Below are 26866 nucleotides of genomic sequence, written 5' to 3' on the forward strand. Positions count from 1 at the left end.
TGTTCTTTCTCAAGCCTGTCAGGACTGGCTGTGTCCAAGCAAACTTGTTGGATTTCCAAAGCCATTTTTTTATTACTCTCATAGTAAGAGACCTCCTTTTGTTAAAGCTCATTCTACTAGATGTATGATTTTTTTGGTGTCTCTTTCAAGGGTTTGGATGCTAACCCTATTCTTGTGGCAGCTACCTGGATGTCTGTGCAAGTTTACCAAGCAGTAAAAGTTGGATGGAATTTCCAGGGTTCGAGCTGTCCTTCATGGATTCCTAGAAAGCTCTGCTGGTCCATCTTCCTCCCTCTCCTTTGAGTTTTGGCACTGTCCCCATTATAATGAATATTGCAACAGTAAAATGGAAGGAGGTAATACAGTTGTGTAAGGTCTTAATGTAATGTCCTTTTCACTTTGGCAGTATTCACTCCCTCTCTCCTCCACTGGTCCTTGTCTCTTCTGGATGTAGCAATTACCTCTCTTGAACTGGTGTTCCTACTGGGGCTGTCAGTTCTGAGAATGGTATGTCTGGGCATTACTTTGTATGCCCTATGATACAGGAGGAACATACATGTGACATATGGCATACCTTAAAGCAACCTGAAGGCTTTGGTATAATGGCCAAATGTTGGGCTGCCCTTGGCAGGGGATCCCTACTGTAATGAATATGGCAGCAGTGATGAGGACGTCTACCATTATGGTATGACACGTCCAGCTGCACTGTGATGTAATACATCAGATGTATTGCATGAGGGGTGCCTAGCAGTGAAGAGGACGTCTACCATTATGGTATGACACGTGCAGCTGCACTGCCTGATGTAATACATCACATGTATTGCATGAGGGGTGCCTAGCAGTGAAGAGGACGTCTACCATTATGGTATGACACTGTGCAGCTGCACTGTCTGATGTCATACATCACATGTATTGCGTGAGGGGTGCCTAGCAGTGAAGAGGACGTCTACCATTATGGTATGACACTGTGCAGCTGCACTGTCTGATGTAATACATCAGATGTATTGCATGAGGGGGGTGCCTAGCTCATTTGCTTGCCAGCTGTACAGCTGTCATTGGCAGGATATGCTAGCATTTAATACTGCAGTGGTGATCACTGTGACATTTGCTATATTACGTTCTTACACAACAGTACTTGCATCCAGGCTGGGTGAGTTATATGACCTAGACCTGTGTTTAGAGATTACCTCTAATGGCTGTAGGTGTAGCCTACATGCACTTCTGTACCCAGTCCTTTCAGCCCCCTTGCTGTCATCTGCATCCTGTCCTGGAGTAACTGCCATAGTGCCCGTATTTGCAGTCTTACACTTTCATGTTTAGCCTGGTTCATTGACATCTCCTCCCACTCAGGACTCTTGACAGCTTTTCATCACTTTTGTACAGACTGCTGTTCTGCATTTTTTTAACTGTCTCTGGGCACAATGAAGTGCATCCTTATATATGTGGATAGCTTCCTCATTGCCCATAGAAACTGGCCTTTCTACAGGATCTCTAACATGGCATAATGTCGTTGTGATCGGACTCCTTTCCCTTATGTGCATCATCCATGAAACACTTTCCACTGATGTAAGTCTGCAAGGTAAAACCCTGTTGCATCCTACATACTGAAACCTCTGTTTAACTACTGGTTCAGACAGTAACTACAGTACTTGATAAATGCGTAGAAAAGTCTTTTTGCAGGTGGCAACTCTATCCATTTGTCACGTTGGTCTATACTCTGTAATCTGGCAAATGTCTCCACAAATTGGACTGCATCCTCACTGTCTTGACAATTTGTACAGTTAATGTTAAATTTCTTCATGCTGTAGCTAGTCAGACAACCCAGTTATCAAACCAGCCGACTTCCACCCACAAAACCCCATGGGAGCCCACTTCAACCTCAGACCTGTTCTTACCTCTACCATAAGAAAATCTCTCCTAAACCCCAAGCTCTGCTGTAGACCTTCTGCTGAATTTCTGTTTTGTAGCTGAAGTCCTATCAAATGTGTACTGTAGAATCATTCTAGAAGCTTGTCTAAGCTATTTGTGAGAAGACTACTTTTATTGAAGTAACTTTTGCCCAGTTTGCAGTCTGCATATTATCCAGACCCCCATTATCTGACTTGAATAGATGAGAATAGCCGTCCGAAAAGGGACTCCAGCGTAGAGCCCTGTTGGACACCGGTGATCCTCATTGAGGTGCTCTGGCATTCTCCATGAGCCTGACTTATTGCAGTGTTTTACCCACTGATCCGTGTTTGGCTTGACATTCCATTTATTTTCACTTACTCTTGTGGGTGTTATAGCCAGGCATTTGTATGATGCTGTCCATTCGGCATTTTCAGGACTCTTCAGTTAATATCCCTGACTGGTATCTGACCCGATGTTCATCGTGCATACAGCTGCAGTCATAACAGATGGGTTCTCCTGCAGTCAGGCGGGTCCTCGGTCGGCCGAAATCCAAAGTCTAGGTCCGGCGTCGGTTGTCGTCGCTTCTTCCCTGACGTCAGTGCAACAGGGGTATAAAAGAACCAGCCAACGCCATTTTCTTCAGTCTTTCTTGCTGCGCAGTGCCCGAAGCAGAAGCAGTTCGCAAGTGCCGGTCGACCAGCTCCTGAAATTAAAAAAAGTTTGCAACCGAAGTCTTCTTGAAAGCTAAGTACCCCATTGGGGAAACTTTTCTTGCCTCAGACCGATGTCAGACAAAGTTAATAATTGTATTTCATGTGGGAAGCAAATACCACATAAGGATTTCCATTCCCTCTGTATTCCTTGTTTAGGCCCAGACCACGACGTCTCGGTCTGTCACTTTTGTGCTACATTCAACAAACGCACCATTAAGCGTCGGGCAGAGTTCGCCCAGCATTATTTTGGCAAAACATTTAACTATATTATGTCGTCGGTTACTCCGACTCCAGTTTTGTCTAAAAAGCACAAAGATAAGGACCGACACATGAGGTCCACGGCCTTTACCGACACCATGCCAAAGCCGACTACACGTGGTCCGGTTCTCAGCAAGGCACCTACGCAGCCCCTGACTACCGACGACACTTCATTGGCGGTGTCTCCTGTGCCCGAGGTCGCAGGCTCCTCGGCCCACACCCCGACTACAGATACCGAATCCACTCGGTGGTGATTCTCAAAATGTGGACAAGTCTACCTCCTCTCAAGGTGTCTTCAGACCTTCCTCTTCTTTTTCCATCAAGGCTTTCACTAAGTCTAAAGCAGCCATGCATTCTAAGAGACAAGCTACACAGGGCCCATCTCCAGGCCCCATGCCTAAAAAACAGATGCTTAAAATGGCTGAGGATTTAATTACTCTTCTCAACCCTCCCCGGACAAAAGGCCCATAGTGGAGGAAGATTCCCCCTCCTCTGATCAGGGCTCCATTATTTCAGAGCACTCTGATCAGGAACATTCTTACTCCCCTTTTGAAGACTCTGATGCAGAGGAGTCCATTCCCTCTATCCCCCCCCCCCCCGAGGATATCTCATTTGGGGAAACTTTGCATACCTTAAGGGAACACTTCCACTGGGAAGGCCAAGATTATTCAGATTCCAGGAAAAGGCTTAGGGAATTTCTCTTGCTACCTCAGCACAGGCCTCTGGCTATACCTCCTGTGTTGGACATACTAGATGTGTACTGAGGCCTGCCTTAACCCGGATTCTCTACCTCCAGCCCCAGTCAAGCCTGACTGGTACTACAGGGTTCCTGACTCGCACCAATTTCTATACAAAAGCCATGCTGCTGACCCAGAAACCATCTCACAGGGCCCCAAGGAAATTAAGGCCTCCACTGCTAAAACTCCATTACCTTCCGAGAGAGATTCCAGATCCCTAGAAAGGTGGGGGAAAAAGGTATATACCTCGGCTACCTTAACCATGAGGGCATTAAACTTGTCAGTTCCATATGCTAAAGTACCAACAGTTTCTGTTATCACAATTGAAAAGTAAAACGTCGCAACCTGAACAACCAGACTTGGAGTTGCAGGATTTGATGCATAGTGCAGAACAAGTGGGTAAACATACCTTACAATGTGGTTTTGATGCTCTAGAGGCCTCATGTAGAGCTGCTGTTACAGGATCAGTCATATGTAGACATGCCTGGCTCAAGGAACAAACCTTGCCAGATCATGTCAAAGCTAAATTACTAGATGCCCCTCTACAAAAGGATGTATTATTTGGCGCTAATGCTGAGGAGGTATTAAGGAAAATGGAGGAAAAGGCTAAATCAATGCAAACTGTGAGATTTTCTACAGGTACAACCCCCACGTTTCAGTAGAAATTGGCCTTCCAAAAATTGGTCCTTTCCAGCCATGGACAGACCCCAAAGAGGCATACAGGCGCCCGAGGGGCAGAGGGCAATCGCAAGGATCGTTTAGAGGCAGAGAATGGCAAGCTCCTACACAGAGGTGGTGAGAACTCGCAACCATTCCGAAAGCAAGCCCAATGACTTTCCCCTCTGCATGCCAAGCAAGACTCAAATGGCAGCACCCTTAGGCGGAAAACTGGCATTATTTAAAAAAAATTGGCATTGTCACAAAAGACAAATGGATCCTGGACATTATAAACAGAGGCTACAGATTCCATTTTCACATCCTTCCAAAAATGAGGCATGCCAAACCTGCCACACAATCAAAGGGCAGAGGCACAAAGGCAAATTACAGATCTCAGACATGAAAGCTATTCAAGAGGTACCTACGCACGAACAAGGTCAAGGTTTTTATTCCAGACTATTCCTGGTACCAAGGAAGGGAAAAGATTGGAGACCTATTTTGGACCTATCCATCCTAAACACATTTCTACTCATACCAAAATTCAAGATGCTCACTCTACAGCAGCTTCTTCCCATGCTGGGCAAGAGTCTTGGCTGGTAACATTGGACCTCAAGGAGGCATACCTGCATGTCCCAATCAGACAAAATTGCAGAATATACCTCAGATTTCTTGCAGGTTTAACCCATTGTCAATTCTCTGCATTGCCCTTTGGCTTATCTACTGTGCCCAGATTATTCACAAAATGCCTGGCATCAGTAATTGCCTACTGCAGACTTCAAGGGATACAAATATACCCCTATTTGGACTGCCTGATCCAAGCAGACAGCAAGCACATTCTTCTGAAACATCTGGCTTATGTAATGTTGAATTCTCTGGGATTATACAGTCAACAAAATGAAATCAAGGCTAATACCCTCTCGGAAAATAATTTTCCTGGGTGCCAACTTGGACACAAACACCCAGATGACCTACCTCATGCCAGAGAAGCAGGGGCAACTAACTCGATACTTCAGAGCACTAGCAAATTGCACCAGGCTGACTGCAAGGAAAATCCTGCAGGCTCTGGGATTCATGGCATCTTGCATCTTACTAACCCCATGTTCAAAGCTGCATATGAGGAAACTTCAGTGGTACCTGAAAAACCTATGGTCTCAACACAGCCACAGTTTGGAAACAATAATACCACTAATTCCATGTCTTCAAAAGGAATTTCTGTGGTGGGCTCAAGCATGCCAAACTAACACAGGTCTACCATTCAGCAAGCCTCAAGCAAATCAAGTCATCACAACAGACGCCTCTGACTATGCCTGGGGGGGCGCACTTGACAGATCGGTGCATTCAGGGCAAATGGTCCCAAAAAAGAAAAGCACCTTCACATCAATCGAAAGGAAATGCTAGCAGTAATAAATGCTATTATAGCTTTCAAAGACCTTCTGCAACCAGGTCAACTATTGATAAGAACGGACAACACCACAGTAATGTGGTACATAAACAGGGAGGAACACATTCATACCCCCTATGCAGACTGGCCATGTCACTTTGGAACATGGCCATGGACTTACAAATTGAACTACAAGCACAGTACTTGCAACGCTGGCAGACAACCTAAGCAGAAATATGACAGATCCACACGAGTGGGAGTTGCATCCTCAAGTTTTTACAGAGTTGATCCAAGCATGGGGAAGGCCAGACATAGATCTCTTTGCCTCCCACAAAAATCACCAATTGACCAAATTCTTAAGGATTTTCCATCCAAAGGCCTGGAGAGTGGACACTCTCTCTTTCAGTTGGACATCAATGACAGTTTGCCTTCCCACCTCTTCCTCTGCTGCCCAAAGTTCTATTGAAAACCAGAGCAGACAGACCAAAGATGATTCTCATTGCTCCAGACTGGCCAAGGCAACACTGGTACCCACTCCTGAGGAGCCTGACGCATTCCCCACCATGGACCCTGCCTGTAATGCCTCTTCTCCTGACTCAGCACAGCTTCAAAACTCTTCAGTCTGCTAAAAACACTCTATCTAGCCGCATGGAAGATTCCTTAGCATCACAACAGACCCTACTCTCCAAGGAGGTGCAGGATGTCATTTTGGAGGCCAGAAGGCCATCTACTAGAAAAGCTTACTCCGCAAAATGGAAACTGTTTTGTGTCTGGAATGAGAAAAAGGGCCAGGACCCTGGAAAACTGAATTTACCTCAAATATTACAGTATCTAGCTGAGCAGTGGACTTTCATTCTCCAAAATCCATGCCTCAGCCATTTCTGCAGAATACAACACTGATCCACCCTTATTCTCTCACCCCCTCTTAAGACAGTTCCTCAGAGGGGCTAAGAATCTAAAACCCCCAAGGAAACAACCAATACCTGCTTGGGATCTCAATTTCACTCTGGAAAAACTGACCTTGCCTCCTTTTGAGCCAGCTGCCTCATCAGATTTGCAATATTTGTCTTGGAAAACAGCTTTCCTTCTGGCTATTACCTCAGCTCGTAGTTTCAGAACTACAAGCTCTCATGGCTGTGCAGCCTTTTATCTTCCATCAGGGCAGAGTTTCCTTATGAACTAACCAGTCCTTTATGACAAAAGTGGTATCCAGGGTAGCTTTGAATCGGGCCATACACTTACCTACCTTTTATCCTAATCCTCAAAGGGGAAAGATTACTACATTCCTTGGACATCCACAGACAACTGCGTTATTTGGACAGAACAAAGCCTTTCAGAAAATCAGAACAGCTTTGTGTCCTATGCTATAGGAGCTCAGGGAAAGCCAATTTCCAAACAGACAATCTCTAAATGGATAGCCCACGCTTTTGCTATTCTTTTCTTGGCAAAACTGTACCTACAGGCATCAGATCTCACTCCACAAGGGCCACGGCTACCTCTGCAGCCTTTCTCAGAGGAGCTCCTACCAAAGATATTTTAGAAGCAGCCACTTGGAGTTCTGTGCATACCTTCTCCAAGCACTACCACCTTCCACTATACTCCAAATCTAGAGCGGGCTTTGCCACTGCAATCTTGCAGGGCATTCTGGCCCCTCCTAGTTCCACCTAGTGCCTACCACCCCTTTCTTAGCTTTGGGATTCTACCCATCTGTTATGACTGCAGCTGTATGCACGATGAACATAGTACAGTTTTGTACCTACCATAAATGTAGATGTTAGAGTGCTAATACAGCTGCAGTCCAGGTTTCCCTCCCTCCTTCCCCTCTTGGGACAGGCCTATTGGCTGACATATCCTCATGCAACCAGATTGGGGTATTCATTCTTGATGTATTTGCTTGCACTACTGTATTTTTGATTATATGGCATTGCTTTATTACACAAATTTTGTATTGCCTTCCTTCTGGGGGCACCTGACATCTGGGGCAAAAAAACCTGAAGAAAATGGTGTCTGCTGGTTCTTTTATACCCCTGTCACACTGACGTCAGGGAAGAAGCGACGACAAACGACGCCGGACCTAGACTTTGGAATTCAGCCGACCGAGGACCCGACTGACGGCAGGAGAACCCATCTGTTATGACTGCAGCTGTATTAGCACTCTAACATCTACATTTATGGTAGGTACAAAACTGTACTTTTTCCAGACACCAATGCCTTTTACAAAAATTTAGTAGCATGTAGCGAGTTAAAACACTTAGTTTTGGAACATATGCTTGTGTATCAGAGGCAGAGATGGGCTGATGGCTCAAATTACGCTGAAATGGCAAATTCATTTACAGGCAGGTACAGAGTACGGATTAAATGCTAATGTGAATGTTAAATGTTCATAAGTGATTTACTAGGCTAACTGCTCTAAATTGCCATTTCAAGCCTACTAAGTAACCTGAGGTCAGAATCGAACCCTGTTCTTTAATGTGTTCAGGTCCCAGCAGCACTCAGGAGTATGAGCCATGCCCTATGACCTAGTCTGAGGAGCTCCAGGATTTGCAACTTCGTTCCATGAGTCAGGTATGTTTGGTGTGGGCTTGTCATTCTTGAATATTGCATTTCTTGCATACAAAGCCCTACATCTGCCTTTTTGGTTAGTAAACATGGTTCAGTGCCTACACACCAACCACAGGATAGGCACATACTTAGATGTGTTGTAGCTAATATTTAGCTATACCTCTGCTTTCAAGTCCTTTTGCAGATGGAGCACACTTTGTGGCTTTCCCTCACAGGGTGGTCTTGGCTCCTGTTATTCCATTGCCCCAGACTGCTACTAGAGCCCATCACTTATGTTTAGTCAGAGCTTTATCTTTTTGATCCAGCCTGCACACCATACTAGTGAGTTTTGTCACTGGGTTTTGACCCAAGAGTGTAGTTGGTACCCAGTCAGGGTATTTTAGGGTATGTGGATGCTTGTTGCGGCTTTTCTCTAACTGCTTTTTGTAGTATGTATGGGACCTCTTTGTAATGTAATTGTGAACTGCAGTAATGTAACAGATGTCCTTCAAGGATGCATCTGCAGTCCTAACAAATGGGTTGTCCTGCCTCAGGCAGCCCTTCGGTCGGCCGGATTCCAAAGTCTGGGTCTGGCCTCGGCTGATGTCGCACTTCACTTGATGTCATAGCTGCTGTCAATTGGGTATAAAGGCATCAGCCGACGCCATTTTCCTCAGTCTTTCTTGCCGCGCGGTGCCCGAAGCAGAAGCTGTTCGCAAGTGCCGGTCGGTCAGAACCAGAGATTACTACTACCGAAGACTTCTAAAAAGCTAAGTACCCCGTTGGGGACTCTTTCTTGCCTCAGCCGATGTCAGAAAAAGTAAATAACTGTTTAACTTGTGGGAAACAAATGCCTCATAAGGATTTCCACTCTTATTGCCTTCCTTGCTTAGGCCCAGACCACGATGTAGCAGCTTGTCTAGCCTGTGCTTCCTTCAACTGACCGACACTTAGACATCGGTCGGAGTTTGCAGAGGAGTTTTTCGGCCCCACTTTTGCTTACAACATGCCGTCGGAGACTCTGACTTCACAATTAGCTAAAAAGCGTAAGGAAAAGGACCGACACTCACGTTCCGCGGTTTCGTCCGAAACCACGGTTAAGTCAACTGCGAGTGTCTCTGTTTCGGCGGAAACAGAGTCTTCGGTTCTTCCTTAGGCCGAAAGCATGCCTCCTACAACCGAGGCCTCATCCAGCATGGCTGAATCTGCTACTGAATTTCCACCTGCTGTTGCAGGTTCTCAGGATTTATCAGATACTATTCCCTTAGACATATCTACTCCTGCACATGGAGCTGCTAGGCCCCCTGCATCCATGCCTATCAAGGCTTTTTCTAGGGCTAAAGCAGCTAAATCTTCTAAGGCCTTGCCTGCTAAAACCCCTCACACAGGCCTAGCTCTAGTTCCCAAATGCTCAGCCTGGCAGAGGATCTCATTTCTTTGATAAGGGGATCCCAACCTCGCCCTGACAGGGCCTCTCATCCCCCTCCAGATAAGAGGCCTAGAGTAGAGCCCCCTCAGCCAGTTTCTACAGATTATTCCTCTGATGATTCAGAAAACTCAAATCCTCCAGAAGGCCCTTATTCTCCATATGAGGACTCTGACGCAGAAGACTCCATTCCTTCTGCCTCTCCTCCTGAGGAATTTTCTTTTGGGGAAACCTTGCATACTATGAGAGCAATTTCAGTGGCAGGGCCAGGATTTTTCAGATTCTAGGAAAAGGCTAAGTACCTTTTTACATTTGCCACAGCATAGGCCTTTAGCCATTCCTCCAGTACTAACAGTTGTGGATGATGCATTTAATGATGCTTGTACTGCCCCTGACTCTCTTCCCCCGGCCCCTGCTAAGCCCAACAGATACTACAGGGTTCCGGACACACATTATCACTTCTATAAGGCTCCTATTGCAGATCCAGAAACTATTTCACAGGGCCCCAAAGCTGTAGCAATTGCCTCTGCCAAAACCCCCCTCCCCTCTGAAAGAGAATCTAGAGCATTAGAGAGATGGGGTAAAAAAGTTTATTCTGCTACTCTTTCGGCTAGGACCTTAAACTGTCAATTCCACATGATTCAGTATCAGGAATTTTTGTTAGATCAGCTAAATAAAAAACTGTCCTCTCCTGAACCTATAGACCGTAAGTCCCTTCAGGATTTGGTACATAACACTCAGCAGGTCAGTAATCATTCCTTAAAATGCGGCTATGATGCACTGGAGGCTTCCTTTAGATCAGCTATGACTGGTACAGTGATCAGAAGGCATGCATGGTTAAAAGAGCAATCCTTATCAGACCATGTAAAGTCAAAGCTCCTAGATGCTCCCATGGAGAAACAGTTTGTTTTGCTCCCCTGCACAGCAAGTGTTAAAGAAGGTGGAAGAAAAAGCAAAATCTGTCCAAACAGTCAAGGATTTCTTACAGGTCCAGCCTCCGAGGTTTAGTAGAAATTGGCCTTTGAAGAATTGGTCCTTTCCAGATACAACCAGAGCACAGAGAGGCAGAAATAGGCGCCCAAGAGGCAGAGGTCAATCCAGAGGTGCCTACAGGGGACGTCAGTGGCAGCCTAACAACCAGAGAAGTACTGCCACAGATCCAGCTACTACCACTTCCACAGGACAGTCAGTGACTTGGCTCTGATACCGCCTACCAGGGAACAACTGGAAGCACCCTTAGGCGGAAAGCTAGCCTTATTTTTAGTAAACTGGCATTACATTACAGGAGACAAATGGATTTTACAGACAATAGACAAAGGTTACATGTTTCACTTCCATACTCTACCAAGGAAGAGAGGAATGCCAAACCTACCAACAAACCAAAAAACAAACGCTCTAGGACAAATCAACCACTTACTAAGGATGAGAGCTATAGAAAAGGTACCGTCTATGGAACAAGGACAAGGATTTTATTCCAGACTTTTCCTGGTACCAAGAAAAGAAAACCAGTGGAGACCTATTCTCGACCTGTCCGCTCTGAACACCTCTCATTGTTCCAAAATTCAAAATGCTGACCCTACAGCAACTTCTTCCCATGCTGGGCAAGGGGTCTTGGCTGGTGACTCTAGATCTCAAGGAGGCATACCTGCACGTCCCTATATGACCAGATTGCAGAAGATACCTCAGATTTCTTGCAGGATCAGAGCATTATCAATTCTCAGCATTGCCCTTTGGCTTATCTACTGCGTCCAGAGTATTCACGAAATGTCTGGCATCAGTAATTGCTCATTGCAGGCTTCAGGGAATTCAAATTTATCCATACCTGGACGACTGCCTGATACAAGCAGACAACAAAATCAAATTAACAAAAGATTTGGAAAAGGTCATTCACCTACTGCAAGCCCTGGGATACACAGTCAACATAAAAAAGTCAAGGCTGGTACCATCCCAAAGGATAACATTCTTGGGTGCAGAACTGGACACATCAAATCAAAGGGCATTTCTCACAGCAGAAAAGCAAAAGCAACTGCCACTCTATTTCATGGCATTAACAGCGCAGAACCAGCTTACAGCAAGGAAAGTCCTGCAAGCTCTGGGTTACATGGCATCCTGCATAATATTGATTCCACATGCCAGACTACATATGAGGAAGTTGCAATGGTACCTAAGGAATTTATGGTCTCAGCACAAGCACAGCCTAGAAACCCAAATTCCAATAATTCCATGCCTGAAGCAAGAATTCCTGTGGTGGGCTCAGGCCTGTCAGTTGAACAAAGGACTGCCTTTCCACAGCCCTCACCCAAGCCAGACTATCACCATGGACGCCTCGGACTTCGGTTGGGGGGCACACATGGTGGACAAGTGTATACAAGGCCTATGGACACAAGACCAGCTGAACCTACACAAATCAAAAAGAGATGCTGGCAGTGAAGCAGGCAATTCAGACATTCAGACAGTTTCTTCAACAAGGTCATTTGCTGATGAGGACGGACAACACCACAGTTATGTGGTATATCAACAAACAGGGAGGCACACATTCATATCCTCTATGCCGGATGGCAATGGACCTGTGGAATGTGGCCCTGAACCTCAACATACAGCTACAGGCCATATTTGTGCCAGGAAAAGAAAATTTACTAGCAGACACCTTAAGCAGAACTACCACGGATGCCCACGAATGGATGCTGCATCCAGACATCTTCAAATCCATTACAAAGAAATGGGGGCTACCAGAAATAGACCTGTTCGCATCCCCACACAACCAACAATTGAGGAAATTCTGCACAAGGACATACCACCCACTTGCTTGGAAGGTGGACTCCCTATCCTTCAGTTGGGAAAACCTGACAGCATATGCATTCCCACCTCTTCCTTTGATGCACAAAGTGCTACTGAAGATCAAAGATGATCACCCAAGGATCATCCTGATAGCTCCAGACTGGCCGAGGCAGCATTGGTACCCGCTACTGAGGAGCATGTCTCGGACACACGCATGGCCTCTACCTCTAGATGTCCTTCATGGATGCATCTGCAGTCATAACAAGTGGGTTGTCCTGTCGTCAGGCAGCCCTGCAGTCGGCCGGATTCCAAAGTCCGGGTCCGCTTCGCTGATGTCGACTTCACCCGCGTAATCTCTGTTGGCCGGGTATAAAAGCATCAGCCGACGCCATTTTCCTCAGTCTTTCTTGCGGCGTGGCGGAAGCAGAAGCTGTTCAAGTGCCGGTCGGTCGGATCCAGAGATTACTTCTACCGAATACTACAAGACTTCTAAAGCTAAGTACCCGTTGGGGACTCTTTCTTGCCTCAGCCGATGTCAGAAAAAGTTAACAATTGTTTAACCTGTGGGAAACAAATACCTCATAAAGATTTCCACTCTTACTGTCTGCCTTGTTTAGGCCCAGCCCACGACGTAGCAGCCTGTTCGCCTGTGCCTCCTTCAACCGGCGAACGGCTTAGGCGTCGGTCGGAGTTTGCAGAACAGTTTTTCGGTTCTGTTTTTGCGTACATTATGCCGTCGGATCCTCCGACTACCCAATCTACCAAAAAACGCAAAGATAAAGACCGACACTCGCGGTCCGCGGTTTCGGCCGAAACCACGGTAAAGCAAACATGAGTGTCTCGGTTTCGGCTGAAACCGAGAAAACTGATCAAAATACAGCTGAACCTATTCTTACAACTGAGGCCCCTGCTACAACTCTTGAATCGACCTCAGAAATTCTACCCACTACGGTGGTTGACTTATCAGACACCATCCCCTTGGATGTCTCTAGAACAACTTCAAGATCCTGCATCCAAACTTGAAAACACTGCAGTTAGCTGCTTGGAATCTTACATAAAACAAAATAACCCAGGTTAATCTCAGAGGGTTAAAGACATTATCCTGGAGGCTCGCAGACCCTCCACAAGGAAAACTTATTCAGCAAAATGGAAAAGATACCTCATTTGGAGTGCAGCAAAAGGAGAAAATGTATCATTGGCAAACATAGCTAACATCCTGGAATATTTAGCAGAGCTTTTCCACAATGGCCTGTCTTACTCCTCCATTAAGATTCATGCATCAGCAATTTCAGCAGAATACAACATGGATCCTCCAGTCTTCTCTCATCCTCCTCTCAGGCAGTTTCTGAGAGGAATTAAAAATGTAAAGCCTCCAAGGAAGCCACCTTTGCCTACATGGTTCCTGAACTTTGTGCTAGAAAAGTTAACACTTCCCCCTTTTGAACCAGCAGCAAAAGCAGAATTACAGTTCTTATCTTGGAAAACTGTTTTCCTGCTTGCAATCACCTCAGCAAGATGGGTTTCTGAATTACAGGCATTAATGGCAGTACAACCCTTCCTTATCTTCCATCAGGATAGAGTGTCCTTGAGAACTAACCCTACTTTTATGCCAAAGGTGGTCTCCAGGGTATCATTGAACCAAGCAATCCACCTACCAACATTCTTCCCCAACCCATAGAACAGGGGGGAAAGACAACTGCATACCTTGGATGTGCACAGGCAATTGCGCTACTACCTGGACAGAACCAAGAACAATAGAAAAACTGACCAGCTTCTGGTAGCATATGCAACAGGAATGGAAGGAAAAGCAATTTCAAAACAGACAATCTCAAAATGGATAGGAAATTGCATTAGATTTTGTTCTTTTCATGGAAAGACAACTCCAGAAAACATCAGACCTCACTCCACAAGGGCTACAGCCACTACTACAGCTTACTTACTAGGAGTGGCTACCAAAGACATTTTAGAGGCTGCTACTTGGAGCTCCGTGCATACATTTGCCAAGCATTATAATCTACCTTTATACTCCAGATCCCGAGCAGGTTTTGCCACTGCTGTTTTGCAAGGGATCTTAACTACACCATAATCTTCTTAGTGCCTCCTCCCCCAGTTTGGCTATGGTATTCTACCCATTTGTTAGGACTGCAGATGCATCCTTGAAGGACATAGTACAGTTTTGTACCTACCATAAATGTAGATGTCCGAGAGGTATGCATCTGCAGTCAGGATTACCCACCCTCCTTCCCCTCTGTGGTACTCCTAGGGTATTTGCCCATCTTGTAGCTAGCTGGGGGAATCTATTATGGTGTATTTGTTTGTATATATATATGTATATACATGTTTATTTTTGTTGGCTCTCTACTGTTTGGAATCATTTGCATTTATCCAAATTTAGCCTTCCTAGAGGGCACCTGGCATCTGGGGCAAGAAACACTGAGGAAAATGGCGTCGGCTGATGCCTTTATACCCAATTGACAGCAGCTATGACGTCGGGTGAAGTGCGACATCAGCAGAGGCCAGACCCAGACTTTGGAATCCGGACGACCGAAGGGCTGCCTGAGGCAGGACAACCCATTTGTTAGGACTGCAGATGCATACCTCTCGGACATCTACATTTATGGTAGGTACAAAACTGTACTTTGTGTTCTTGACAGCTTTGTGTCTGAGTCTGGAGCTGCTGGCTGTGGCTCTACCCTTTCTTGAAAAGCAGGTGATTGGGGGGAGTACAGTTACCTCCAGTCTGTCTTTGTTTCCTTTGGATTAATGGTTTTGTACATCATCTTAGGACATTCTCTTATACATGACTATATTCTGACTTTGACTAAACTGAGATCAGCTTGCTGATAAGTCACTGGAGTTCATATTGGCTGCATTTTTTTTTCTCGCCAGGGTTATGCAGTGATCAGATTTCAAATTTGTATTTTAATCTAGTTTTACTGACTTTGCTCATTGTGGCTATAATGTAGTGATGGTAGTTTTTCTGCGCTTTGTTTAGGGCCTGGATTACGAAACCACACCAGTATACACTTTGCTGATTTCCGCTGAGAACGAAGCAAGCTTCTCTATTGCATTGACTCCTTCCACAGCCACAGTTACTGTGTTTGTGTTGGATCAGAATGAAGCACCAATATTTAATCCGAAGGAGAAGACTGAGCAGCTGAGAGAAGACCACCCAGTGAGGAGGGTCATATCGACTTACACAGCCACTGACCCAGACAAGGGGCAAAAGCAAGTAATAAGGTAAGCAGTACAATGAGGAATTCCAGTTGAAATATATTTGAAATGCGCCTCACGTCTCCACTTAAGTGAGACTTGTAGGATTGTCCTGCAGTACACAACTGTCACTTTTGTACTAGGGCTCTTTCCAGTGCTTGCATGATTGCATATTGATGCCATTAGGTCTTATTTAAAGTTTGTAATCTGCTGCTTAGGATTGCCATAACTGTTGAATTTTCTTTCCATGTAGTGTAGGGAATCCAGTATGTCAAGCGTACTGCAGGTGTACAGAGTGAGGTTTGACAAGTGGCACCTACAGTACATTGATTTCATGTCATAAACCAGACTCCAAGCTAAAAGATGCAGGGAAATGAAATCTGTACTGATGTCCTTCATGGATGCATCTGCAGTCATAACAAGTGGGTTGTCCTGTCGTCAGGCAGCCCTGCAGTCGGCCGGATTCCAAAGTCCGGGTCCGGCTTCGGCTGATGTCGCACTCCACCCGACGTCATCTCTGTTGGTCTTCGGGTATAAAAGCATCAGCCGACGCCATTTTCCTCAGTCTTTCTTGCCGCGTGCCCAAGCAGAAGCTGGTGGCAAGTGCCAGTCGGTCGGATCCAGAGATTACTTCTACCGAATACTACTTCAAGACTTCTAAAGCTAAGTACCCGTTGGGGACTCTTTCTTGCCTCAGCCGATGTCAGAAAAAGTTAACAATTGTTTAACCTGTGGGAAACAAATACCTCATAAAGATTTCCACTCTTACTGTCTGCCTTGTTTAGGCCCAGCCCACGCGTAGCAGCCTGTTCGCCTGTGCTCTTTCAACCGACAACGCTTAGGCGTCGGTCGGAGTTTGCAGAACAGTTTTTCGGTTCTGATTTTGCGTACATTATGCTGTCTGATCCTCCGACTACCCCCAAAAAACGCAAAGATAAAGACCGACACTCGCGGTCCGCGGTTTCGGCCGAAACCACGGTAAAGCAAACGAGTGTCTCGGTTTCGCGAAACCGAGAAAACTGCTCAAAGTACAGCTGAACCTATTCTTACAACTGAGGCCCCTGCTACAACTCTTGAATCGACCTCAGAAATTTTACCCACTACGGTGGTTGACTTATCAGACACCATCCCCTTGGATGTCTCTACCCCAGCACGTGGTGCTGCTAGGCCTCCAGCTGCCATGTCCATTAAGGCCTTCGCCAGGGCTAAAGCAGCCAAGACTACTAAAACAGTGCCTGTTAAACCCCCCACATCCAGGCCCTCTTCTACTTCTCAAATGCTTTCTTTGGCAGAAGATTTAATTTCTTTAATTAGAGGATCTCAATCTCACCCAGACAGGGCCTCTCAGCCCCCAGAGAAGAGACCTAGGGCAGAGCCGCCTGAGCCAGTGTCTTCTGATGATTCTGCTGATGAATCAGACATAACTGACCAGCCTGAGGCTCCCTTCTCCAATTTTGAAGATTCTGATGCTGAAGAATCCATTCCAGCTGCTTCCCCACCAGAAGAATTCTCCTTTGGGAAACCTTGCATGCCATGCGAGAACAGTTCCAATGGCAGCAACAGGATTTTTCAGACTCAGAACAAGACTTAGGACCTTTCTGCACCTCCCACAGCACAGGCCCTTAGCTATACCTCCTGTTCTCTCTGTGGTGGATGATGCTTTCAATGATGTTTGCTCCGCTCCAGATTCTTTACCCCAGCCCCTGCCAAACCAGACAGATTTTACAGGGTGCCAGATACTCATCACCACCTTTACAAGGCCCCACTTGCAGACCCAGAAACTATATCCCAGGGTCCCAAGGCAGTAGCAGCGACCACAGCTAAAACCCTATTCCTTCTGAAAGGGAAGCAAGGTCACTAGACAGATGGGGTAAAAGGTCTACACTTCAGCTACTCTCTCAGCTAGAGCTTTAAACTGTCAGTTTCACATGATACAATACCAAGAGTTTATGCTTGATCAGTTAACTAAAAACTAACCACTGATGAATCTCTTGATAAGAAATATGTATTAGAGATGGTAAATAACATACAACAGGTTAGCAACCATTCCTTAAAATGTGGCTATGATGCACTGGAGGCTTCATTTAGATCAGCCATGACAGGCACAGTGATAAGAAGGCATGCATGGCTAAAGGAACAAGCTTTACCGGATCATGTTAAAGCTAAGTTGCTAGATGCTCCTATGGACAAGACAAGTTTGTTTGGTACACCTGCCCAGCAGGTTATGAAGAAAATGGAAGAAAAGGCAAAATCTGTTCAAACTGTTAAAGATTTCTTGCAGGTTCAACCCCAAGGTTTAGCAGGAACTGGCCTGCCAAAATTGGTCCTTTCCTGACTCCACAAAATTTCAAAGGGGCAGGAATAGACGTTCCAGAGGCAGAAACCAATCCAGAGGAGGTGCCTACAGAGGACGACAGTGGCAAGGTAACAACAGAGGCACAGACACAGCCACTGCCACTACATCAGCACAACCACAGTGACTTAATCCTAAATCCGCCTACCAGGGAACAAATAGCAGCTCCTCTAGGCGGAAAGTTAACCTTATTTTCAAAGAACTGGCACTACATAACAAAAGACAAGTGGATTTTACAAACCATAGATCAAGGTTACCGGTTTCACTTCCACACTTTACCAGTCAAAGAGGAATGCCAAATCTACCTCCAAATCAAAAACAGAGGCTCTACGCCAGATAATGGAGTTAGCAAACATGAGAGCTGTGGAAAGAGTGCCAACAGCAGAACAAGGAAAGGGGTTCTACTCCAGACTATTCCTAGTTCCAAGAAAGGAAAAAGTTGGAGACCAATTCTCGACCTGTCCACCTTAAATACATACATCATTGTCCCAAAATTCAAAATGCTGACCCTACAGCAACTTCTTCCCATGCTGGGCAAGGAGTCTTGGCTGGTAACTCTAGATCTCAAGGAGGCATACCTGCACGTCCCCATTCGACCAATCTGCAGAAGATACCTCAGATTTCTTGCAGGATCAGAGCACTATCAATTCTCAGCATTGCCCTTTGGCTTATCTACTGCGCCCAGAGTATTCACAAAATGCCTGGCATCAGTAATCGCCATTGCAGACTACAGGGAATTCAAATTTACCCATACCTGGACGACTGCCTGCTACAAGGGGACAACAAAAGCAAGCTGACAACAGATTTACAAAGGGTCATTTACTTGCTACAAGGACTGGGATACACAGTCAATTTACAAAAGTCAAGGCTGATACCATCCCAAACAAGGACATTCTTGGCTGAATTGGACACAGTACAACAAATGGCATTCCTGACTACAGAAAAACAAAAGAACTTCCTCTTTACTTCTTGGCACTAACAAAACTGAACAAGTTAACAGCAAGAAAAGTTCTGCAGGCCTTGGGCTTCATGGCATCATGCATAATCTTGGTCCCATTTGCCAGACTACATATGAGGAAACTACAGTGGTACCTAAAGAATTTATGGTCCCAACACAGACACAGTCTAGAAACAGAAATCCCACTAATTCCATGCTTAAAACAGGAGTTCCTATGGTGGGCTCAGGCATGCCAGTCAAACCCAGGCCTACCCTTTCGCAGATGTCAACCAAGCCAGACCATCACAACAGACGCTTCAGACCTAGGATGGGGGGCCCACATGCTGGACAAATGCGTGCAAGGATTGTGGACACAGGATCAACTTCACCTGCACATCAATCTAAAAGAAATGCTGGCAGTAAAACTGGCAATCCAAAAGTTCAAACCATTTCTCAGAGGGCCAGTTGATAAGGACAGACAACACCACAGTCATGTGGTACATCAACAAACAGGGAGGCACTCATTCATACCCCCTATGCAGAATGACCTTGGAGCTGTGGACCCTGGCACTCAGCTACAACATTCAGTTACAGGCAATATTTGTACCGGGAAAGACAATACTCTAGCAGACATATTAAGCAGAACCACTGGATGCCCACGAATGGAAGCTGCACCCGACATCTTCAAGACCATCTCGAAGAAATGGGGAATGCCACAGATAGACCTATTCGCATCACCTCTCAATCACCAGCTCAAAAAATTCTGCACAAGGACATTCCACCCACTAGCATGGAAAGTGGACTCACTCTCCTTCAACTGGAAAGGCCTAACAGCATATGCATTCCCACCTCTTCCTTTGATACACAAGGTACTACTAAAAATCAAGGAAGAACGTCCAAGGATAATCCTGATAGCTCCAAACTGGCCAAGACAACACTGGTACCCACTACTGAAGAGCATGTCTCGGAACAATATGTGGCCAATACCCCTGATGCCTTTGATAACTCAGAACAACTACAGCATCATACATCCAAACCTAAAAACGCTGCAACTGACTGCATGGAACATCACATAGCAGCAGCTAATCCAGAACTTTCCCAAAGAGTTAAAGACATTATTCTTGAAGCACACAGACCTTCAACAAGAAGGAACTATGCTGGAAAATGGAAAAGGTTTGTCATTTGGAGTACGGAAAGAGGAAAAGATGTGTCAAACATAGATATGCCTAACATTCTGGAGTATCTGGCCGAACTTCTTCATTCAGGCCTGTCCTACTCCTCCATCAAGATACATGCATCAGCTATTTCAGCAGAATACAGCTTTGATCCACCTGTTTTTCGCACCCTTTGCTCAGGCAGTTCCTCAGAGGAATCAAGAATGTAAAACCTCCAAGGAAACCACCATTACCAGCTTGGGATTTAAACTTTGTGCTAGAAAAGTTGACACTATCACCCTTTGAACCAGCAGCAACAGCAGACCTACAACACCTGTCATGGAAAACTGCTTTCCTACTGGCAATTACTTCAGCAAGGAGGGTTTCAGAACTACAGGCCTTAATGGCAGTGCAACCCTTCCTAATCTTCCACCAAGATAGAGTGTCCATGAGGACTAATCCTACATTTATGCCCAAGGTGGTATCCAGAGTGTCTTTAAACCAGGCAATCCACCTACCTACCTTCTTTCCCAACCCACAAAACAGAGGGAAAGAATACTGCATACCTTGGATGTACATAGACAGCTACGCTACTACTTGGACAGAACAAAAAATAGCAGAAAGACTGACCAACTTTTGTAGCCTATGCAACAGGAAGGGAAGGAAAAGCTATTTCCAAACAGACAATCTCCAAATGGATAGGAAATTGCATACGATACTGTTACTCCTTCCATGGAAAACCAATTCCACAGAACATAAGACCTCATTCTACAAGGGCAACAGCCACTACCACAGCCTTCTTACGAGGAGTGGCAACCAAAGACATTATTGAGGCGGCTACTTGGACCTCCGTGCATACATTTGCCAAGCATTATAATTTGCCTCTATATTCCAGATCCCGAGCAGGGTTTGCCACTGCTGTACTGCAAGGGATCCTAAACACACCATAATCTACTTTTATCCTCCTCCCTAGTTGGCTATGGTATTCTACCCACTTGTTATGACTGCAGATGCATCCATGAAGGACATAGTACAGTTTTGTACCTACCATAAATGTAGATGTCCGAACTGGATAGCATCTGCAGTCAGGATTACCCTCCCTCCTTCCCTCTGTGGTACTCCTAGGGTGTTTACCCTCCTAATAGCTAGCTGTTGGGGAGTCTTTATGGTGTATTTGTTTGTATATATGTACATATATGCTTATTGTTGTGTTTACCTCTATCTATTTGGAAACATTGGCATCTATCCAAATTTTTAGCCTGCAAGAGGGCTACTGGCATCTGGGGCAAGAAACACTGAGGAAAATGGCGTCGGCTGATGCTTTTATACCCGAAGACCAACAGAGATGACGTCGGGTGGAGTGCGACATCAGCCGAAGCCGGACCCGGACTTTGGAATCCGGCCGACTGCAGGGCTGCCTGACGACAGGACAACCCACTTGTTATGACTGCAGATGCTATCCAGTTCGGACATCTACATTTATGGTAGGTACAAAACTGTACTTTCTACTTCAATGTCTGTGTTTTTAGGAATCTGTGCTGTTCTACTTCAGTGTCTATTTTAGTGTTTTTAGGAATCTGTGCTGTTCTACTTCAGTGTCTATTTTAGTGTTTTTAGGAATCTGTGCTGTTCTAATTCAGTGTCTATTTCAGTGTGTTTAGGAATCTGCATTATGCACAGCTTTCTGTTTTGCAAGTGAGTGTACCTGTTTCAGAAGAGTGATGCACTACATTCCCAGGCATGTATTACATTTCTGCGCATCCACACAGCAAGCTCTTTGTAAGAGTTGCTGATATGTCTGAACATGATTTGTCCTCTAGTTCCCTGTTATCTTGATCGAAGGATGTTTAAAACTGATCATTTAATTGTTCACATTTCTCTGACCATTCCAGGACCTCTGCTGTTTAGGTTTTACAGGGAGCTTGCATGCAGTTAATCTTAGGATCATAGGAGGTTACTAGGCTATTGGCCCCGAGGCTCTTATAAGCTTAGCCAAGAATTTAGCCCATGTTTAGACATGTCAGCACCCAAAGCCCCTGTCCAGCAGGGACACGTGAAATCCTAGCTGTGTATTTTTTGTTCCCCATCCAGTTATCCAGGTTGCGCTTAAAAGGGATAATGAGGTACTCTGACATGGAGGCGGAGTCTCTGGGGGACAAATTTTGGGGGACAAACTACTCATTCATGTGAAGCAAAGCTCCACATTAGTCCTCTTTAAGAAAAATCTTGACAACTTGATGGGAAGTAGAAAATTCACCCCAGGGATCACTTCTGCAGCACTGCTTGACAGGGGCACAGTAAAATTATCTTAGGTTCCCTGGCTTTCACCACCCATCTGGCTAGGCTTATATAGGCCCCAGGGCCAATAACCTAGTACCTACCTATGAACCTAAATCTGTCCCACCAAGTCGTATTGATATCACAGACCAGGTTGAGACCCTGCTTACGGGTTGCTTGAGTGTAGCTTGACTTGTGGCTATGCAGCAGTCCCATCAAGGTGAAGTCTGAGATTGCTTTGTATGCCAGACAGAGGCCACTTCTGAGGAGTCTGTATGAAACTGTGTAGAGAGGGGGGTTTTAGCCTGTTTGTGTAGGGTAGATGTTTGAGACCCTGGATTCTCATGGTGAGGAACCTCTAGTCTGTCCAGCTGCTGCATGTGCTTTGCGAGGTACATGCCAAAGGGGGACATTGTACTCTGCCCTTGTAACTGAAGAATGCAGTGATATTTCAGACCAGTGACACGTACACTGCATTCTTACTTGGGTGGATGAACACAAGGTTGCTTTGATTTTTGTCAAACGAGTCTGTGGTTGTAGGAGTCTGACATGGAGTTGCATTGCACGTTTGTCATATACTTTACCTTATGAGCAAACATGAGGTTATACAAATGTTCTGTTACAATCAAATGTTTAGTTTTATCAGAAATGCAATAATTAGGCATATGAAACTGAGTTGGATGGGTAGAATTGTTAGAGATTCCATGAATTCCAAAAAATGCCACGTTTTTAGATGGCAATGTTTGCCAAACTTTCTACATAACATAGAAGGGTATTTAGCATGTTTCAGAGGAGAAATCCATACTGATGGAGAGGTAATCAGACTGTAGTGGGGAAACTGAAAGCATTTGTTTCTAGATCGGAAAAAAATGAGAAATTAAAAGATGTACTTTATTCCTAGCCAGTGGAAGAGTGTGATGAGACTCATTGTCATGTTTCATCTGTGTCATTGGTTTGAGTTAGAGTTTTTGTTAAATTAAATAAAAATAAAACGAAAAACTGGCATTAGCTCTGCTGGTGAGAATACAGTACCACGTTGTGGCACAATTAACGGGGAGGCACTCCTTTCCCTTGTGTCACAGGACCCATGCATACACACAAAGGAGGTCAAATGGATCCTCTTGGCCCAGTCTCTACCAGGTATGTAAAATTGGTTGGCAGATTTACTTAACTAGCAGTTATCTCATGAGTGGATGCTCGAGGAATGCACAAATGGGGTGTGTCAGAAGTAAGTACTTCTGGCTTGGAGCAGCCTCTGTGGAGCTTTAATTTTACTGAAGGGTTTCTTGCAGAAGAGTCTGGAAAATGGTTGCCCTCTGTTTTTATGCTGGACAGGTTTATTTGTATCCTTTTCTCTCACTTGTACCCAGGTGTGGCAGTCAGGGAGGGCTGACCAAGGATGATCCTGCTAGCGCTGCTCTGGCCCAGGCAGTACTGGATGTCCTTCAAGGATGCATCTGCAGTCCTAACAAATGGGTTGTCCTGGCCTCAGGCAGCCCTTCGGTCGGCCGGATTCCAAAGTCTGGGTCTGGCCTCGGCTGATGTCGCACTTCACCCGACGTCATAGCTGCAGTTCAGCGGGTATAAAGGCATCAGCTGATGCCATTTTCCTCAGTCTTTCTTGCCGCGTGGCGCCCGAAGCAGAAGCTGTTAGCAAGTGCAGGTCGGTCAGAACCAGAGATTGCTACTACCGAAGACTTCTAAAAAGCTAAGTACCCCGTTGGGGACTCTTTCTTGCCTCAGCCGATGTCAGAAAAAGTGAATAACTGTTTAACTTGTGGGAAACAAATACCTCATAAAGATTTCCACTCTTACTGCCTACCTTGTTTAGACCCAGACCACGACGTAGCAGCTTGTCTAGCCTGTGCTTCCTTCAACCGACGGGACACTTAAGACGTCGGTCGGAGTTTGCAGAGGAGATTTTCGGCTCCGCTTTTGCTTATATCATGCCGTCGGAGACTCAGACTTCACATTTAGCTAAAAAGCATAAGGAAAAGGACAGACACTCGCGGTCCGCGGTTTCGGCCGAAAACCGCGGTTAAGCCAACCGCAAGTGTCTCTGTTTCGGCTGAAACAGAGTCCTCTGTTCTTCCTTCAGCCGAAAGCATACCTCCTACTACGGAGGCCTCTTCCAGCATGGCTGAATCTGCTACGGAAAATCCACCTGCTCTTACAGTTTCTCAGGATTTGTCAGATACTATCCCCTTAGATGTATCTTCTCCTGCACGTGGAGCTGCTAGGCCCCCTGCATCCATGTCAATTAAGGCTTTTGCCAGGGCCAAAGCCGCTAAATCTTCAAAGGCCGTTCCTGCTAAAACCCCCTCTCACAGGCCTAGCACTAATACTCAAATGCTTAGTCTAGCAGAGGATCTCATTTCTTTGATCAGGGGAACCCAGTCTCACCCTGACAGGGCCTGTCACCCACCTCCAGAGAAGAGGCCTAGAGCAGAGCCCCCTGAGCCAGTTTCTTCAGATTACTCCTCTGATTCAGAAAATACAAATCCTCCAGAAGGCCCTTATTCTCCATATGAGGACTCGGATGCAGAGGATTCCATACCTTCTGCCTCTCCTCCTGAGGAATTTTCTTTTGGGGAAACCTTGCATGTTATGAGGGAACAATTTCAATGGCAGGGCCAGGATTTTTCAGACTCTAGGAAAAGGCTTAGGACCTTTTTACATTTACCACAGCATAGGCCTTTAGCTATTCCTCCAGTACTTAGTTGTGGATGATGCATTTAATGATGCTTGTACTGCCCCTGACTCACTGCCTCCGGCCCCTGCTAAGCCCGACAGATACTACAGGGTTCCGGACACACATTATCATTTGTATAAGGCTCCTATAGCAGATCCTGAAACTATTTCACAGGGCCCCAAAGCTGTAGCAGCTGCCTCTGCCAAAAAACCCCTCCCCTCTGAAAGAGAATCTAGGGCATTGGAGAGATGGGGTAAAAAAGTTTATACTTCTGCTACTCTTTCGGCTAGGGCCTTAAACTGTCAATTCCACATGATTCAGTATCAGGAGTTTGTTAGATCAGCTCACTAAAAAACTGTCCTCGCCTGAGCCTTTAAGACCGCAAGTCCCTTCAGGATTTGGTGCATAACACTCAGCAGGTCAGTAATCATTCCTTAAAATGCGGCTATGATGCACTGGAGGCTTCCTTCAGATCAGCTATGACTGGTACAGTGATCAGAAGGCATGCATGGTTAAAAGAGCAATCCTTACCAGACCATGTAAAGTCTAAGCTACTAGATGCTCCCATGGAAAAGCACAGTTTGTTTGGTTCCCCTGCACAGCAAGTGTTGAAGGTGGAAGAAAAAGCTAAATCTGTCCAGACAGTCAAGGATTTCTTACAATTCCAGCCTCCGAGATTTAGTAGGAACTGGCCTTCCAAGAATTGGTCCTTTCCAGAAACCACCAGAGCACAGAGAAGCAGAAATAGACGCCCTAGAGGCGGAGGTCAATCCAGAGGTGCCTACAGGGGATGTCAGTGGCAGCCTAACAGCCAGAGAAGTACTGCCACAGATCCAGCCACTACCACTTCCACAGGACAATCACAGTGACTTGGCTCTGAAACCGCCTACCAGGGAACAACTGGGAGCACCCTTAGGCGGAAAGCTAGCCTTATTTTCAGTAAATTGGCATTACATTACAGGAGACAAATGGATTTTACAGACAATAGACAAAGGCTACAGGTTTCACTTCCATACTCTTCCAAGGAAGAGAGGAATGCCAAACCTACCTCCAAACCAAAGGACAAACGCTCTACAGCAAATAGACCACTTACTAAGGATGAGAGCTATAGAAAAGGTACCGGCTATGGAACAAGGACAAGGATTTTATTCAAGGCTTTTCCTGGTACCAAGAAAGGAGAACCAATGGAGACCTATCCTCGACCTGTCCGCTCTAAACACATCTCATTGTTCCAAAATTCAAGATGCTGACCCTACAGCAACTTCTTCCCATGCTGGGCAAGGAGTCTTGGCTGGTGACTCTGGATCTCAAGGAGGCATACCTGCACATCCCCATACGACCAAATTGCAGAAGATACCTCAGATTTCTTGCAGGATCAGAGCATTATCAATTCTCAGCATTGCCTTTTGGCTTATCTACTGCGCCCAGAGTATTCACAAAATGCCTGGCATCAGTAATTGCTCATTGCAGGCTTCAGGGAATTCAAATTTATCCATACCTGGACGACTGCCTGTTACAAGCGGACAGCAAGGACAAATTAACAAAAGATTTGAAAAAGGTTATTCACCTGCTGCAAACCCTGGGATACACAGTCAACACAAAAAAGTCAAGGCTGATACCATCCCAAAGGATAACCTTCTTGGGTGCAGAACTGGACACATCAAACCAGATGGCATTCCTCACAGCAGAAAAACAGAAGCAGCTACCACTCTATTTCATGGCATTGACAACGCAGAACCAGCTTACAGCAAGGAAAATACTGCAAGCCCTGGGCTACATGGCATCCTGCATAATATTAATTCCACTTGCCAGACTACATATGAGGAAGTTGCAATGGTACCTGAGGAATTTATGGTCTC

General features: G+C 45.6%; 1 protein-coding gene across 1 annotated transcript in view; it reads left to right on the plus strand.

Moving 5' to 3' along the window:
• The window catches only part of LOC122810165 (cadherin-3-like), a 1031939-nt gene that overhangs the window by 516103 nt on the left and 488970 nt on the right, over positions 1 to 26866 (plus strand). Inside the window, exon 10 of the mRNA XM_044081643.1 lies at positions 15377 to 15621. Within this exon, the coding sequence (XP_043937578.1) occupies positions 15377 to 15621 (245 nt within the window). The remainder of the gene's footprint in view (positions 1 to 15376; positions 15622 to 26866) is intronic.

Source organism: Protopterus annectens, chromosome 8.part1 (genome assembly GCF_019279795.1).
Source record: "Protopterus annectens isolate FY-2018-M chromosome 8.part1, PAN1.0, whole genome shotgun sequence".
NCBI classification, from domain to species: Eukaryota; Metazoa; Chordata; order Ceratodontiformes; family Protopteridae; genus Protopterus; species Protopterus annectens.